The 19,116-nt window shown below is 38.8% G+C and overlaps 1 protein-coding gene across 5 annotated transcripts in view; it reads right to left on the bottom strand.

The window, feature by feature from the left end:
* Positions 1-19,116, bottom strand: part of RBM33 (RNA binding motif protein 33) — an 85,142-nt gene that overhangs the window by 27,736 nt on the left and 38,290 nt on the right. For all 5 annotated transcript variants that reach the window (XM_072328042.1, XM_072328041.1, XM_072328040.1 and 2 more), the window contains exons 11-14: positions 8,297-8,456; positions 7,216-7,547; positions 6,145-6,390; positions 5,099-5,386 (exon numbers count right to left, since the gene is read on the bottom strand). In XM_072328042.1, coding sequence (XP_072184143.1) covers positions 5,099-5,386; positions 6,145-6,390; positions 7,216-7,547; positions 8,297-8,456 — 1,026 coding nt within the window. The remainder of the gene's footprint in view (positions 1-5,098; positions 5,387-6,144; positions 6,391-7,215; positions 7,548-8,296; positions 8,457-19,116) is intronic.

A 19,116-nucleotide genomic window follows, 5' to 3' on the forward strand; every position in this document is an offset into this window, starting at 1 on the left:
GTTAACGAACACAAAATCCTAACGTTAAATCCAATTGATACATTAAATCACCTCTAGCAAAAACAGGCTCTCAGGGAAACAATGCTTTTCATTCTGGTAAGCTACTGCACAAACAGCATTAAAACATTTCTGAAAGACTGAATCGGTGAAAGTTGTTCACCTTGCACTAGTGAGGGTGCAATACCACGTCAACACAAATGGTTTTTTTTGAGCAATGAGAGATTTTGTTGTTCCAAGTGGTTTTTATTACGGTACATCCCAGAATCCCCCCTCAGTGCACATAAAAAACAGCAGGACAGATACATAACGTTGGTTAAGAAACACAAAAGCCCAGTAGAGCTTGTGCTCATAGAACCCAGATGTACATTTATCTCCTGCAGACAGAACTGCTCCTTTCCTGAGCACCTATTGACACGGATTATTCCCATAGTGACCAAGAAAGAGCAGCATATCTCAAGCTAAAAGTCTAGACCAAACAATGGCTAAAAGAAGACTTCACCAAAACTCATTTGTTTTGTTTTTTTTCATGGTTTCAAGAGCAAACCTAAAACTTTTTAGGACAATGCTTCATAGAACAAAAGGTTCTGATCTTCCTCTGTACTTTTCAGACTGCCACTCTGGTGATAATTGACCCATCACTACAACAACTTTGCTGATAGATGAAGTTCTGAAGACCTTGAAAGATAGAGATACTGATCTGGAAAGTAAAAAACACCAAGTAAAGACAACAAGTAAGGGGCACTGAGATGAGTACTTCATGGCACACTTAAAATAAGCCTTTTGGCAGGCAAGGACCAAATGCTCTGAGAGACTCTGATCAGCATGTCCACAAAGAACCCTTTGGGCAGATGAACCGGGTTCAGCTACACTACCATTAAACACAGAGGACAACTGGCAAACTGCATGAACACACATTAATTCTGATGAATGCTCAGCAGGATCTTCAGACTACTTGATCTCTAACAGTCTGAATTTTCCTTTGAGGAACTCAACTTCTATTTATTGAATTTACAAGGATGCTATGAAGTCAATCTCTTCTTACAGGGCAAGTTATGAAATGAAGAGCCAAAAGCTCTGGGGTTTACATGATAACTGCAAGGTCAGCCCATTTATAGCTGTAAGTAGGCCTAAATTCTTCATCTCCATAAGCAAGCAGCTATTGCAGTTAGGTTCTTAGTAAAATACCCCTGCAGTTAGGGGAAGACCAAACAATACAAAGATTCTGAGATCATTAACAAAATATTTGCCTTAGGAGTCAGGTCTAATTGGAACTAGCTCTGGAATGACCCAACAGCACAGATTCAGAAATGATAGCAAAGTCCTCACCAGGATGAAAATGGGCGACAGTTGAACCCTTGGCACCCCTCAGCTTTAACAGCATCTCTTCTACATTTTAAGGAGCTTCTCTAGATAGAACTAGCAAGACAGTGTATTGGATCAAGAAGGAAACAGTACATCATGACTGTTGTTAATGATTTTCACCCCAGCACATTCCTCTTTAAGCAGCAGCACTGCCCAAACAAACCAACCATTCTGACAAAAGAAGTAGAAATCTTTCAAAGATGTTGTGAAGTTCACAGCTTGTGTTGCATATGGAAGTTTGCTGCCAAGAGCAAGGTAATCTGCAGGTGAAGAAACAGAAAACCTCAGAGCAGCTTTTTCCCAGATAAACTCTATAGATGCATCACCATTTTTTCTGCAGAAAACTCCATATGAAGAAGCTGTGTTTTGTTTCTGGCTTCTCCTTTTATGTATAAAGTAAGCAAAGGAAAGCAGAGCACAAAGTGAGAGAAACAAAAACAAAATGCTGAGGGAACTGCTAAGCAGAGATTGTGTTCTTGAACACAATACATTGGTGGTTTGGAGGGAAGACCAAACCTTAGTGACAAGGATTTTCTTCTGCCTTATATGTACAGAGGTTTTAATGGAAAGTGCCAATAGAAAATGTTACAGGCGGCTTTTCTTAGCCTAACTCAGCAACAGCAGTACGAGATGCAGCAGTCCTGAATTCTCCAGGAGGGCTCAGACTAGCATTGCTGAGCAAAAGACAGAAAAGACATACTCTTAAACACACAATTACACTCCCTGCTGTAACTTCAGTCCTAGTTCTTCTAACTGGAAAAAGACTGACAATGGTATTCTTCGAAGAACAAGACAGAAGGCACCATTATTAAAATCTGGAAGTCAAATCTATTCAAATAGGATAAAAAGACCCAATTTGTACATGTGCTATTTTTCAGGTAGTTAATATAAAAAAAGATTATTTTGACACATCTGCTTAATAATTCAATACAGCAACTGTTTTCCATACGCAGTGTTTATCAAAAGCAAAACAAAAAACTACCACTGATAAAAGACCCAACAAAAAAACACCCAACTTCAAAGTCTACAGCAGGGACATTAACTGCAATATAAGCTGTAATATCATCACACTTCTGATTGTGCTCTACCAGTTTCTCTCCTGTTCTGACCTCCAATATCTAGTTTCTACTAGGAAAGCTTTAAGTCACCTTTCTACATGTTCTTCGTCCTTCTCTTCAACTCAAAAGTACTTAAATACCTTAATTCCTCTCATCCTCAACTGGCCTCAGCACGGGCAGAATTAGACTTGCAGCCATTACCCATACATTTCAATTTCATTGTAAAAATGATTTTTCAGACTGAAGACATGCAAGTTTACATCTTGAAAAGTAACAGCCAAAGGCATTTGAGGTCAGTATTTTCCAGTCACATAGCAACAAGAACACAAGCATAGTACTCAGAAATTCAAAATAGTTTTTAGCCTTTGGTTTCATACCTTTGTTTTGAAGATGAGGAAAACACTTAACCCAGAATATTGTCATTTTTGTGCTTCCTGACTTACAGGGCATTCATAAATATGACCACTGGCTCTTCAGGGACAGAGATGCAAAAAAAAAAAGTCTTAATTTTCCAGTTGAAGACACTTGCAAAATAACCTGCCCAATTCAGTTATAAGTAAGACAGCTAGAAGAGATGACATAATTTAACTCTTTCTCATCCTAATGGAAAGCCAAAAATCAACAAAAAAGTTGGATAATAAGAACACAGCAAAATGTTGGAAAATACTGCAGTCTGCCTAAATGAGAGAAATGTAATAAATTACAACACAACAGTAAGAAATATGATTATGTGCTTGAAAGTGAAAGTTACTACTGCAGCAATCCTCAGTTTGTGAAAAGGAAGATAAACAGCATCAATAAGTATCATCACTACAGCAGCACAGCTGAAGGACAACTGCTACTACATTGTTTGCAGCACAGGAGTTCTCTCTTGGGTCCACTCTGAAAACCTTTATGTATTTTTCCAGTACTTGCTGAGTGTACCTACAGAGGCTTTCCTTTTACGATTGGCCACAACAACCTCATGCAGCGCTATAGGCTTGGGGCTGAGTGGCTGGATGACTGTGAAGAGGAAAGGGACCTGGGGGTGTTGGTCGATGCTCGGCTGAACATGAGCTGACAGTGTGACAAGGTGGCCAAGAAGGCCAACAGCATCCTGGCCTGCATAACAAATACTGTGTCCAGCAGGAGCAGACGCAATCATCCCCCTGTACACAGCTCCGTTGAGGCCACACTTCAAGTACTGTGTTCAGTTTTGGGCTCCTCACTACCAGAAAGACACTGAGGCCCTGGAACACATCCAGAGAAGGGCAACAAAACTGGTGAGGGATCTGGAGCACAAGTCTTATGAGGAGCAGCTCTGGGAGCTGGGATTATTTAGCCTGGAGAAGAGGAGGCTCAGGGGAGACCTCATGGCACTCTACAACTTTCTGAAGGGAGGCTGTGATGAGGAGGGGTTTGGTCTCTTCTCCCAGGCAACAAAGAGGACGAGGAAATGGCCACAAGTTGTACCAGAAGAGGTTTAGATTAGACACAGGAAGGAGCTCTTCTTCTCAGAGAGTGGTCAAGCACTCATAGCTGCCCAAGGAGGTGGTGGAGTCGCCATTCCTGGCAGTGCTCAAGAGGCACCTGGATGAGGAGCTCCAAGATATGGTTTAGTGGTTTGCTGTAGCTACAGTAATGGGAGGACAGTTGGACTAAATGATCTTGTAGGTCCCTTCCAACCTTGTGATTCTATGATTCTGTGATTATCAATATGAAACACTACAGGAGATGTATCTTTTTTTCCAAGTAAAACACTTCTTTCCTCCTGTTTTGGTAGGGAAATATATAACTTACATGAAATAGGCACTGCAATCTGTTTTCAAAGATAGCTTTCCAGATACTGCCAGAGATATTTCTGAACTAATGCCTAAAATGTCACATGACAGAAATACTAAAGGACTCTAAGATGCTCTACACTGTGAGACCTCTATCTCCTTCACAGAGGCCTTCAGTATGCACCTTTACTAGTAGCCTGAAAGACAGAGATGTTCCTAAGAGGCACAGCATTTTCTGTGACTTTGACTATTCCAGGAAAATGAATTGAGGAAAAGGAGATTACTTCAGCAAATTTTTCAGAAACTATCAAAATTAAAAACTGCATAAAGGATTTTTTTATTCCAGTTGAGAAGCTCCTGCACAGGAGGTCAAACACTGCCAGCTATGGGTTTCTTTTGTGCCACATTTGTGAAAATTAGGAATGGTCGTAACTAATTCAAGAACAAGATGCAAAGCTAATCAGCAGCAGCTTAAAGGAAGAAAGTATTATCCCCATTAAAGCTTTCAACAGTTGATGAAGGAAACTTGGTCCTTGTGACAAGTTCCAGGGGCAAATGAACTATAATGATTCACGATTTTGTTCAAAATAACCCAACACTAAGAAATCATACAGGCTGCACGTTGTCATCACATTCTCCTGGCACTTCCTGACATTCAGTATTAAGAGCACCACCAGTGCAATGCTACTCATTCTCTCACGCTAACACTACTCATGAATGAAGACTGCCTTGACAATCTCACATACTTTTTTTTTTGTCAACAGAAACTGTTTTTACTATTGCATTAACAAAAGTGCAACTCAGAAGAGAGGCCTCTAGTGGCAACAAAAAAATGCTGGATGAATAGTAGTACATCAGGTGTGCTTACAGTTCACAAGTCAAACTAGAAAAGTTTTAAGAGTCTTTAAAAAGTCTTACCTCTGGTTCTGATTTTACTTCTGGTTTTGCTTGGCCCACTGGTGCGACTGCCTTAGCTTTCATCTCAGGCCTTCCCTGTGAGTTTCCACCACCAGCTACAGTCTTGGTGGCAGACACTGTGCTGGTAATGGGTTTGACCTGAGCAGCTGGAGTAGAGGTTCGCCTGTTGTTGCTCACTTCCAGAGCGTGTGATGGTGCTATGGGCAACTCCCTCAAATTACTGTTTCTTGGAGCAGTTGGCTGTAGTTGCTGATTTGGACGCTTGACAATATTTTGTGAGGGCGTGCTCTGGAAAGCAGAAAGGAAAAAAATGTGAGGTTTCTACTTAAAGTCAGACTGAAGCGTTTTCTGTTTCAGATTGTCAAAAACAAACAAAAAATAAACCTTTCAAAATGACACTGCATTTTTAATGTGAGAAGTATGAAAATAAGCACATTAACCTCTTTTCTTTTAACTACCAGCAACACTGAATAACTTATTTAACACCTTTCTCAGAAACCTTTTTCACTGTGATTTATTTTCTTAATTAAAATCATTCTTCTCAACTACAGTCACAATAACTTGAGCACTGCTACAGATTGCTGTGTCACCCTAATGTACCTAGCAATACAACATGCTGAGCTGGAGCAAACTCACAGTGGTACCATGTGAACCAGAATGCTTATTTGCAGTGCTGTTGAGAGGGCTTCAAACCAAAGCAAGCATCAGAGAACTGGGTTTCCACAGTCACAGACTATCCGCAGTTTTAAATATAATGCAAACTTATTCTCCAAAACCCTTTACTGACAGTTCTTGGAAAAATTGTATAATCTCTTATTGGAGCCAAATCAAGAAAACACTGGAAACTGATATGAATAAGAAAAAAGGTACAAGATAGAAACACTGTTTGTGGATCTAAGTTATAGAATGCCCACGGTAAAGAATTTTTAGAAAAAGTAAATAAAAAGGGACAGAGCAGAAAAGGAATAATTGAGACTAGAACACTACATGGTAAGTTTTATTGCCCATGTAGGACTAAGTGAGATAACACTGTAAGCGGTACTTACATGCCTTGGCTTCATTGGACCCTGCCGCTGCTGACACTGCATTCTGTTGTTATTTGGTTGCTGTGGTGTGGCCTGCATGTGAGGCCTGAACTGTGGCTGGTTCATGGGCATCAAGGGCTGTGGAGGGCCTTGCAGATGATGATGATGTTGTTGCTGCTGTTGCTGGTGATGATGCTGCTGCTGCTGGTGATGGTGCTGCTGAGGCTGAGGCTGTGGCTGAGGCTGCAATGGAGGATGCAAGGGACCCTTCATATGAAAAAAAAGATTATTTGCTTTTAGTTTCAAAGTAATAACCTCTCAAAAAAGTAGCTCCAGCCTCCCAAGTCCACAAAACAACAAACTTTGTTGGTAAGACTTTGGGCAAGGGAATTCTATATTTACGCAGTCAATAGCATAAGTGGAAAAAGACAAATGAGAAACTTTCTGCTCTCCCCTTCCTTCTTGTTTTAATGCCTTAAACTGTTCCTTCCCCATGCCCCACATAAACATTACCAGACCTCAAAATTTCCCTTTGTCAAAACACGAAGAAAAACCTCCAAATAAACAGAGCTGTCTGCATCACTCTCCACAACCCCAAAATATCAAGCAAGCAGCTTGGCTCCCTATAAGGGAAGCAGGCTTAGCTCTTTGCTGAGACACGGGGCTGAGCAGCAGAGGGCGCTCTGGGACTGCCGTCAGTAGGACTGGGACATCGGGGCAGAGGGACACCCCTCCCTACCTCAGTGGAGCTAAATGAACGTCAGGAGTTATACGATGCTGGACCAAACAACATTACAACTTCTCTGCCTCCAGTAGTGTTAAGCAAATCGTAGTGCTTTTTGTAACTTTACTGTAGAAACAGGGCTGGTGTGTAGGCTGCTATCAGAAACACGAGTGCCAGCAACTGAAGAAAAAAGGTGAATCACTTTTTCAGACAAAGTAATAAGTACTGTATGTAAATGCGCCTCCTTTCTGTTACCTCAAATAGCTCAGTTTTAGCTGCATTACTCCTATGCATCAACATGGGTACAACGAAGCACCAGGCCACTTGAAACACCTCTTTTAGGACCCTTCCCCAGTGCAGATCTGTACCTGCATGTTAGGCTGTGCATGCGCTGCAAGGAAGGGCTGTCCTGGGGCTTGTAGGAACTGCTGTCTTGGAGGAATGAAGGGCCGTGGATTTGCTGATCCTGGCTGGTTGAAGTGAAGAATTCCCACCGGACCTTGAGGCTGTATGTTTGGCCTTAGCGGCCTCTCTCTGGGAAATACAGGCTGCTGCCCTTGCTGGCTGAATGCTGGCCCAGGTTGGCTGAACGGCATCGGGCTCTGGGTAGGGACGGGATGCGGGCTGTTAAGAAGCGGGGGAGGCGGTGGTGGTGGGGGACTCCGCTGTTCAAACAAGTGATGGCTGGGAAATCTTGGATCTGTGGGTATCAGGGGAGAAATTAAATGACAAACCTCCTTGGGAAGCAAGCATGCTTTTGAATTGCAAACATTTCATTTTGAAAAGCAACCTGAAATTTGTAAAAAGCAAAAACGTGAGACTTCTTAATTTTAAGATCTAATTTCAAGGTTATGTTTCTATGGCTTGGGCCACTTGTGTTTAAGAGGAATTGATGCTTTAAGCACCAGTAGAACGGAAAATCAGCAGGAAGTAGAAATGTCTTTCAGAAATAGATTGCAGTGATCAGTGCTTAAAAACACCAAAGAACCTGTAGAATTTCTGCTGATCAGATATTCAGCAACTTTTCTCATCCTCCTGAGTACAGGAAAAACATACGTAACATATAGATAATATATAAACATTACATACAGATGTTAAACATAAGTCTACATACACACAAACTACCCATTTTGTTTGCTATGCTCTAACATTCCAGCTAGTATTAACAGAGTTCTTATAGTGTACACGTACTCCAGAGAGTATAGTGTTTAAAATATAACAAATTATAACAATTTGCAGCAATTTCTTTGATGCTAATTTTGTTTTGTATTTGGATAGATACATAAATCAACAGTAGCTAAATACATAGACAGAAAACAACATCAAAAGAGGAGAAAAGAGATCAGACCACTGCCATTTTTGGCATGTACTCTCCAGGTTCTTCCTCAAACTGCATGTTTACATCACAAAAAATACATTTTGTACATTAATTGCAATGAAAACGTTTACCTCCTAGGAAAAAAGGGTCTCTGTCCTGAGGAGGGGGAGGAGGGAGAGGTGGTGGGGGGGGAGGTGGCCCTCTCCACTGATCCTGCATTGGCAGCCGTGGGGCTTGGGAGAAGTTGGTAGGAACAGGTCCAGGTGTGTGCTGCTGGAAGTCTGGAGGGACCTATTAAATAAGACAAAAGATAAAGCCTACCATTCAGAGAACTATCTTTTGCCTGCAATAACTTTTTCTCCTCTTAAAATCTAATTGATTTATGGAGTTACCTACTATAATCTCTTCAAATTGGCAGCCCTTACTGAGTCATCCTTTCAACAATAGAAGAGATATTAAACCTCGGTACAGTATTTTGAAATGAATTCACAATGTTTTAATAATCACTAGCACCACAGGAATGCCATTTATTCTCCAGCTTATTGAAATCCATGCAATTATTGACCTTCTTTTCCATTAATCCAAAAAAAAAAAAACCAAAAAAAAACTGAATGTCTACTTTAGGAGACATTCCTGACATTTATCTTCTTAAACCACGCTATTCTGTGCCATCAATTCAGTACAGTGTAAGCTACAGAAGTGAAGCAGCTTTACTTATAATGGGGGAGGGGAATTGTGACATTGAAAAATTAAGGAAATCTTTAAAGAAAAAAAATAAAAAGCCTGTCTCTACGTAATGCATCTGAAACATTATAAGAAAGAGTGGAAAATTATCTTTCCTCCATTAAGTTATTTTATTAAATGACAAGTGAGTCTACGTAGTGCAGAAAGCAGAACCTTAATCCAAAAGGAGAACTCTGCAGAAGGGAACACTCGAGTCAGTAATACACACTATTCTTTTATATCAAAAGTTGACAGACAAAGGATGTTGACAGCCTCTGATAACAGAAGAGCTGTGCCTCACATAAACCATTATATTCACAAACATTTCCTTATTATGTAGGAGGAAATCAAATAAGTAATGAACATAATATCTAAGCACGTTCTTGTTTTCCACTTAATGCAATTTCGAAATTAGTGGTGGCATCTGCTCTATCTCCATCTGGTGTTCATCTAAAACCTTAAAACTTGCCATTGCTGATGATAAGCCTTCTAGAACAGATCTCAGAGCACACACTCCCTGCTAACCTGAATTGCAGTCATCAGAAAAGGATTATTATTTATCCAACAGGCTGCCATAACCAAACAAATATGAAGTCTCACTCGATCATGTTCATATTGCAAAAATACTAGCATTTTGGTTCAAAAATGTCTTGCACAGCAAAAACAAGTATTTGCTCTGACTACCAAAGTCTGTTAACCCAAGTGGCACAAAGCAAAGCTGCTTCACACTCCTCTACAAGTAAGCTACAGTTGGTATTTGCCAGGACCAGAAATATATATGGAAGTACCACTGAGCATCAAAGCCAATATCAAATCTGTAGCCTTCTTGAAAACATCTAAGTGGGGAAATCTGAAATACTAAGACCTTATTTGGAAGTAAGACTACATATTTTGTCATTATACAGCCATCAGCTGTAAATACTTTATCACTCAGAGATTAGAGGTTCTGTATCCTGCTGCTAGTGCTCCTAGTCAGCCAGTCTCCTGTGGGTACTTCATTTAGTGAAAAGACATCATTTTACACTCAAGCATGACAGTCTTTATAACATACACACTACTTAGTGGCAGTTACCCACAGAAAGCACCAAGACCTTTACATTTCAAAGGCTGTCTGCAACCAGAAGCAATTGGAGGAAGAGGGAAATATTTGGGATGGAGACATTTATTTGTCTCATCAAACCCCACACAGGTTTAGCTGAAACACCCTGTTCAACTGTACAGCCCCTTTCCTTCAGGCGAAGAGGACAGCAGAGACTGCCTGTCAAACCTTAAGGAGCAAGGGGTCAGCATCCCAAACACACCTGTATCATCACTGTGCATAGGAGCTGCCAAAGTTCCTTTCAAGCTAGGGTTAAATGCAATCCCTCATCCTGAAAGCCTCAGTGATAAAAGAATATTAAAGTACAGCTCTTATAGTCACTGGGAATATACAGCATTCCCACAAACAACACAGCCCAAGGGAGGCCAAGCAAACCAAGTGACAGTTGGTTAGTTGTTAGTTGCTGCATAATTCATATGGCCATTCCAACAGAGGCAGGGGAGAAACCAGTTCACCAGGAGAGTTCTCACAACATAGTGTGTTTTTTAACCTACTTCTTATTTACGGCACAGAGTCACATGAGCACATATCACCTGGGGAGGGAAGAAAGTTCTCCTATTTTCTGAGTGCTTTACTTTGAAACTCTACAGTCTTCCAGACAATACTTCCTGATTTCCAGTTTTCTCCTGATCCTACTTGATCTTCAGACACATTTTCTGCCATCCTCACCAGAATCACTGGTTCCCAATCCCAGCCGGGATCCAGCTTTCCAGCTCTGTACCATCATCAGTTGCTCCTGTATTGTGGTAGGTCATCAGGAGCTGCCATTTGGGCAAAGCAGACCCAGATCCTCCTGCCTGGGCACTTAGTCCAGGCCATTCCCTCTCCTTTTCGTGCTTGGGAAGGAGCTTCAGTCTCAGAATAGAAGTATTGGGATAATTTCAAACAAAATAATTCCAAATAAGGCAGATAACCAGTAGAATATATTAGCTTAAACCATGAAAGTCTGGTAATGCTATGCACACTGAGAGCAGATTTATATTTCCTACTATAAACAAGCTTTAAACATTTCTCAAATACACTTTACTCACTTCTAAAACTTTAAGTTACTTTAGATCAGAAATTGCCAGACTTAAAACAGAGAGGAGGGTATAGATTAATTACAAAGTTAAAGAAACCAACTACCAGCAAGGTATCTCACTGTCACAAGTGTCAGTAATACTTATACCAAGCTTCCCACAGTTGCAAAGGTGTCAATCACGCTGGAAACAAATATTGCCTCTCATCTACTTTTACTGACTTTAAAAAGTTATCCAACTGCGGAAAAAAAGCAAATCCCATAAAGATGCACTGAAATTCATTCTTACTGTGGTTTTGTTCACAGCATACCTCAGAAAGTACATCCTAAAGCATATGTTTGGGTCAAAACCCCAAAACAGTTCAACAAAATCAGACCAAGAAGGAAATCACTTTAACTCTTCCTTATCAGCCTCTTCTTTACAGTTCAGAATGCTGTTTGTTTTTTTCCTCCCCACTTAATGTTGTTAAACTCAGAAGCTAGTTAAACTTTTAATAATAGTATTTCTGAATCCTAAAGCCAACCCTTGTTCTCCGCTTCGCATTTAAGATAATATGAATATTCTTCCTATATCCTGCAATGTGCAGAAGTTGTCTCTGTCAGAAATCATTAGTGCTGAAATGTCACATGTGATTACTAAAGCAACAACCCTTCCCTGCCACAGCACTTATCCATGCACAATGGCAATAAGGCAGTGGGTGCTTTTGGTTTGTTTTCAATCAAGAAGTTTTAAACGTGGAGAAGTCACAGAAGTAAATGCCAGCATATGTATAGTAAAGCAGCACGCTATAAAGACAACAGAGTATCATTAAGGAATAGCCGCTTATTTGATCCCTTGCTGATTTTAGCATCTGTATGAGGCATTTTAAAAAGAACAAGTAAATTATGACTAATCACATTTCCTGGCTGATAACCAAAGGCCAATCAGAGAAAGTTAATTGCAAAGTCATTTGCTATTTGCAGAAAAATGAATTATCAATATTTGCTTCTAAAAACAGAAATGAGTTCGATTTGCTTCCTTCCAACATTGGTGAAAAATGTCTGACCTCCAATTTTTATTGCCTAAACCAGCTTTTCTCATAGTACCCCTAAAAAAGACAATTAAAATTCTGCCCATAAATCACTGTAATACAGTTGGGGAAAAATCTGTGTTCTCAGATTTGATGCTGCTGAGATTTCTGTTTTGAGTATTCCGGAAAGCTCCAACAGTAATTTAATGATGCGATGGAGTCATTTCACACGTTACACGTAAAACTAAGTTACAATCAGAGCTATTACTTCTAAGCACAAAGGTTTTAAAAAACAGACAAATGATGGTGGATATTTTTCTAAGTTTTGAGGTACTCATTCATGATTCTGAAATACCACCGTATTTCTTTATGCCAACTTCTAGGAATACACTCACATTACAACTTTTTACTTATGCCACATTCTGTCCTATAAACTGCACACAGGGATGTAGCAGTTTTCTACTGGTTAAGGTTTGAGGTTGCTTTGGTGCTTTTTTTCCCCTTCTGAACAGCAGTCAAACTATAATTCTCAGAGAGGATTATTTTACCATTAGCACTAAACTCTACATTCAGCAAGTATTTGCTACAAATAATCCCCAAGTGACCGCTGGTATTTTGTAGAAAAGACCACGCAGTTATTTAACTTCAAAAAATTAATGAAGAGCAGGTGCATAAGCCAGTTTTCATAATGGTCTATTTTTGATAAAGTAAGCATACTGTAACGTAGATGCATAATAAATCTTTATATGCACAGTAGTTACCTCCATTTTTCATGGTTTTGCTATGCGGACAGTTTCAAATAACAAGCAACTATTCAATACACACACTAAGCCTCCTAGAAAAAAAATCATTTTAACCATTACCACACACACACACACACACACACAAATATCACTTTATTACCTCACCATGCAATACATTTTTTGGGAACGACTTAAAAACCACACACTGTTCAAAACCACCTATTTTCAAGTTAAATTGTTCAGCTGAAATGCAAGAGAGCTCTGCAAAAAAAATTCATACAGTCAGTCAAGGCTGTAAAATTTAACTTCCAGTCCCAAACTGGGGCCAACTGGGGGGAAGGGACATAATATTTATGTGCCTTCCCAGCAAGACCCCACAGGGCTGGCTCCGATTCCTACAGACAGCGGTTCTAAAGATTGAGTTACCGAGCATCTGCATGAGAAAGAATCAGAAGAGCACAGACTGCAGCTTTTTGGGAGAGACTTCCTTCTTTCTCATCATTATCAGATTAATTATTCAGCATTACTATTTTTGATTTAGCGTCATTAGTACTGATTATTTAGTATACACTTTCTGTAATATGCTCTTATGCGTAAGCTAAAATAAATACATCAGTCCTTGAGCAATGAAAGCAATGTACTGAACATGCAGATTTTTCTTAAGCTTCCAAAGTAATTTTGTGCCAGACTTTTTCTCAAGGAATGCAAGTGCTGATTTCTACCATTTACTTTACTGCAGCATCATTTCGCTTCCAAAAGTTTTATGCGTCTTTTTTTGTGAATACAAGAACTTAGATCTCAATGAAAACTACACTGGCAATGGGGTTCCCTGGGTATTTCCTAAGAGATACAAGCACAGACATTCTAGAAATGCTCCAAAGCACATAACCACACTTTGAAGTACTACTGACAGGTGTTTTATTGTCTTAAATCTTCAATTTTGTAAAGCTTATCCTGACAATAAAAATGTCCATCGACACTTTCTCACCATCATGCTATGATTTACAATACTTTTTTTTTTTTTTTTTAACAATTTTTCATGCATGTTACACAATTTCTTCCTTTACTACCATTATTCAATTAACTCACATGTTATCAATCACTTCTGGAAAAAAAAATGCAATGCAAACTTGTCTACAATTCATTAGAGTTGTGAATAGCTCACTGAACACGACTCTCTCACTGAGGCAATCCTACCTCCTGAAAGAACATGAGATAAGGTTACTTTAATCCTTCCAAAGAACTGCACTATTTTGCTTTCCTTTTATCCCTTTAAATATCCTTCCTAGTTAAGAAATTAACATTCTCTCTCATACAATTCTTACACAAATTGTACTTTTACTTTTCTGCATCTCTTGTTAATTACATGATGTTATCTCTAATAATCTATTCATGAAGCACAGATAACTTTGGTTACCAATAAAAGGGAAAACTTAGCATAAATTGCTTAGCACAAAGTTAATCTTATAAAGCAAGGAATAAAGAGGATCTAACAGCTATTATATGACTTATCAGCTTCTCTAAAAGGGTCACTCCACTTTTTTTTCCATGAGACTAATTAAATACCTTAACAATGTCATTGAAACTTCATGAATCTTTCAATAAATTACACCCTGCCTCTACAACATGTTTTCATTTATTAATCTCACTTAAAATGCAAAGAGCTAAGAGAAGCCCATTGACAGTTAAGCAGGGCCACTCAGTTAATTCTTCTTATATGGTTTAAATGCAAAGAATAATGACCACTATAACCTATGACAATTAAAACTATAGCCATCTGTCACAAGATGTTAATCCTCTTATTTCAGCAGCTACTAGCCTCTTTGAAAAGCCTTCCTAAAATGCCTACCTTCCAGTGCAAGGAACTGACTTTTCATCCTCTCTTGTAAGAAACCCCACTCCGCGCTTTAATACAGTTCAAAATCCTTCAATTAGAAATGCACGCTATAATTATACAAACTGTGCTTCTTTACATGCAAGTTTCATAGTATTTTGATTTATTGAGCACAGTACACAGAAAATAAATGATTCAGTGAAACTTAAGAATAAAACAACTGCTAGATCTTGTACATGGACAGCACAGATTCTAATACTAAGGCAAACTCAGTCTGGGTAAGAACAGGTTGATTACTTCTGTAAACCAACCCCAAATTAATTTTTAATATTAAAATGTGCCATGTAACTTGAATACGTTTCTCTTTGACACTGCACAGCTCCAGGAGATAAAAAGCTTCACTGGGATATTGAAATACAAGTGATCTCAAAACAGGACTTCCACATAAAATCTGTATGGAAAAATCACAATGCACAAGGTACCAAAGTAGAATCCAACCCATCCTGGGAAACCAGTACAAGGAAGGAGAAGACATGAATCGCTTGTTACTTGGGCCAACTCAAAATCAAGAAACCAAAGGACATGGTCAGCAAAAAAGCAGAAGGATGGTTAATTCGTTCTTTAGCATATTGTGACCAACCCAAACAGTTCAGGAGACTAAACTAAATTCCCTGTATGCGAAGAATAAATTCCTCCCCAGTAAGAATTTGGTGCACCTCCCTTAACACATCAAACACAGACATGCTCATGTTGCAAATGGAGGCCAAAATGCTCTGAATTTCAGTGTGTTTTTATAAAGACACCACATAGTAGAACAGCCCAGAAAAAACAAATGGACAGATCACACAGCAGATAGGCTTCCTGGACTCTACCACTGAGGTACGGGAGTCCCAAAACAAAAATCAGCAGGACAAGTGGTCCCACTCACATATTTCCCAGAAAATGCTCCAAAATGAAATACAGGCATAGGAAATATCCTGTTGGCAGAATTTAAAGCTTTGGCTTTAAATTCTGCACATCAGTATTTTAGAAGAACCATACACCCCATCCACACCTTTTGTATGGCCAAAGGAGGAGTGCCTACAGCAAAGAGACATTAGTGATAGAAACGGTACGAAGTTGTAGCAGACTGCACTGCTTGAGGGTAGAGAAAAATCAAAGCTCTAAGATCAGAGCACAAATTAAGTGATTTTTTTAAACAGACATGTAAAAGTAACTCATCTGAGAGCTTCAGTTTCACTTCAGTTTGTAGTCTTCTCCAGTGGTCTGGTGTAGAAGAACATGTAAGCACTCTTTATGGTACTAACTTTACTTTTAAAAGTGCAAAATACAAATACCACAAAACACATGGAAAAAAAAGAGGAATGCAACAGACATTCGTGCCACAATGATGAATTCGCTTGAGACAATAAAAATCATCTTCCATATGCCTGAGCTGAAAGCTGGCTTATCTAATAGGAATAGATAAATTCCAAGAAGCATAGGAGGTTCTGGACCTCCTCAGCTTTCGCAACTATGGGCATAAAACACATACGAAATTAATAACTTATGCTGAGACTAAGGAATATCACACTGAAGTATTATTAGAGCTTATTGACCTCATGTATTTTAGTGACCTGCACATCACTAATGATTAGAAGCAAAACTCTAAGAGGCCAGTATTACGTTGGATGGTGGCTATCAAACTCAGAATTTCCACACGACACTCCAAGCTTGACAATGCAGTTAATTTCAAAACAACGTGTGAATCTCAAAGATCCAGCCTGGGCAGTGATGCTTCCCTATGCCCTTTCAACTAAAAGGATTAGATTACCCTAAACCAAACAAGAAAGAAAACAAATAAAGCTTTACAGAAAATAAATATCATAATTACAGCAAACTTAGACTTCAGTTTGTGACATTTCAGATCTGATTATGTAGATGTTAAGCTGCAAGATTGCTTATTTATAATTCTGTACAGAAATTGCATATTGGAGACGTTCTACACATCTGATGTTGCAAACGTTCTGATGAGAGGACTTTACACATCCAGGGCTACTCGTGTGCTTGCAGGTTCTGCTCACATGTTAAAGATGAAGGCCTGAAAATATTATTTTTCTCACACGTGGCACAGTCAACGTGTATTATTCTTTTAAATTAACTCTGTTTCCTGAAATTAGTAGCACGTCTTTGTATTTTATCATTAACAAAGCATTTTTTCCATGGCAAGAAGTGAAAGAACATAAGGCAAATAAATACCAGTTTATCAATAAGATTTTTAATTGTTACGACACAAATATACCAGAGTTTACCTCAAAGGATGCTTCTCAGAACAGCAAAAATAGCTTAAGAGAACCATACTATCATCTAGGACTATGTTATAACAAACACAATTGAACTCTGCATTCAGTATTTACACACTAGATTAGTCTTAGTGCATTGTGGAGTAAGAAGTCAATTGTATGATGTAATTGAATTTCTTTGTAAGAGAAATCTTGACATCTGCAAAACAGTCTTTAAGAGTGCCTAATTAGTGGGTATGAAACTATGCCCTTAATATGTGTTTGTGTATGCTTCAATCAAAATATTGCTTTGCTCATAAGGCACTTTGAGCTTGAAGTTCAAACTTTATTCATACAAATAAATCAAAGCCAATGTATTTGTATGTATATAAATACATACATGCAAATATTTGTGTAAGTGCAAACACAAATACTAGACAATATTATCTATTTTATTTTATATATAAATTAAAACTTTTCAAACGTGCAGATGACTGAGCACTGGCACAAGCTGCCCAGAGAGTTTGTAGCTTCCAGCTTTAAGATATTCAAAAGCCATCTGGACACGGTCCTGGACAAGCAGCTGAAGGTGCTCCTGCTGCAGCAGGGGGTTGGACATCCAGGTGCCTTCCAGCCTCAGCTACTCTGTGATTCTCTACTTAGCAGGTACTAAAGCTGAGGCTAAACTGTAGAAAATCTACTGTCATAAATACAAAAAAAAGAGTTTATTTCTGCAACTTTGATTTACTTGGTAGTCCTACATCGCAATTAGTTAAATGACAAAAATTATGAAAAATTAAATGCACAAGTGTTGTGTTTGATTTTCATATCTAAAGAACATGTGCACGTTGGAACTAGTATGACAAGTTAAAGGGTTACTGCATTTACAGACCATCCATTTCTCTCAAATTTAATAGCTGTTACCATCATGTTTAGCTGCTGCTGCTCCCCCTGCAGATGGGAATTCATTGATATGATTAAATTTGATGGTATGATAATGTATGGTAATCGTGATTAATCAGAAGCCCACTAGCAAATGGAGGATGTTGGGTATTATGTCACCTGCATTTTAAACTGCATTCCCTTTATGCCAGCCTGACAATATTTGACAGCTGGAGGGTTCTCATGCTGCATCTGCTTGCTACTACTTAAAGATCTGATAAGAGAAAGTGTTCGTCATACCTTCACTACCTTAAGTGCTGCAATTATAGAGCTTTGCAGTCAAGTTGTGAAAACAGTCAGTGTTCAAAAGGAAAGCTTTTTGCTAGCTGTTGAACAAGCTCTGTCTCACATCTGCAAGAGCTATAAATCTGAAAGAAATGTAATTTGATGCAGCAGACTCATTCAAACATGATTTGCATGAAATGCTGTATAAAGCACTATCCAAGAAACGTCAATCAACACCACCTGATACCATGTTTCCTGTTAAATGAAAACAAAATGCTTTCTACACTACCTGCTCTCGCTACATAGTAATAGACTGAAAATTTCATTTACTGTTAGTCATTATATTAAAGCCATAGCTAAAGCAGACTAATTGTGAGAGAGTAGGAGAACCGCTTTCACAAGTTGCTTCTTATTTCCACTAACAGTTCTATCTCCTACATGCATACTGTTGTAAACACTGCTTACTTACTGCAAATCATTACTTCTTAAATACCATTTTAAAAGGACTGCTAGAACTCAGATGCACAACCATTTAAAAGTTGTCCTTACCATGAACACCAGGCAATGCACATCAAGACTTTTGCAGCAGTTGCTAAAACTCTTAATTAGGAGTAATAATCCATGACCAAATAAGAAATTTTGGAAAAATAATTAACTTCCAATATACGTTTTCCACAACAAACATGAAACATTACTACAAGGACTTCTGTTTCCAAAAGCACAGTATATTTCTTCTTGCACAGACTATAAGTGGCATTTATGCAAAGATACACTCATAGGCCAAGGTACATTGTGAAATCCAGTACACTGACCCAAGTTGGCTAAAACAGTGTTACAGGCAGATCCAGTCAGCTCAAGATTACAATTAAGTAATATCTAAAGGAATAGCCTTCAGGCATATCTAATATTCCAATTTCTTGGAATATTTCAAACCTAGAACGTGCTGGTGAACGTACACAAGAGATGAAGAGACTTGGACCGTCATCTAAGCTCCTGAAAACTGCCATTCATAAGCAAATGATTTTGTTAGTTTCATTCTAAGAAAGGATCTGGCCTCTACAATGGTCAGTTAGCAGCAACCTACACATGGAGTGTT

The sequence above is a fragment of the Excalfactoria chinensis genome, chromosome 2 (assembly GCF_039878825.1).
Source record: "Excalfactoria chinensis isolate bCotChi1 chromosome 2, bCotChi1.hap2, whole genome shotgun sequence".
NCBI lineage: Eukaryota > Metazoa > Chordata > Aves > Galliformes > Phasianidae > Excalfactoria > Excalfactoria chinensis.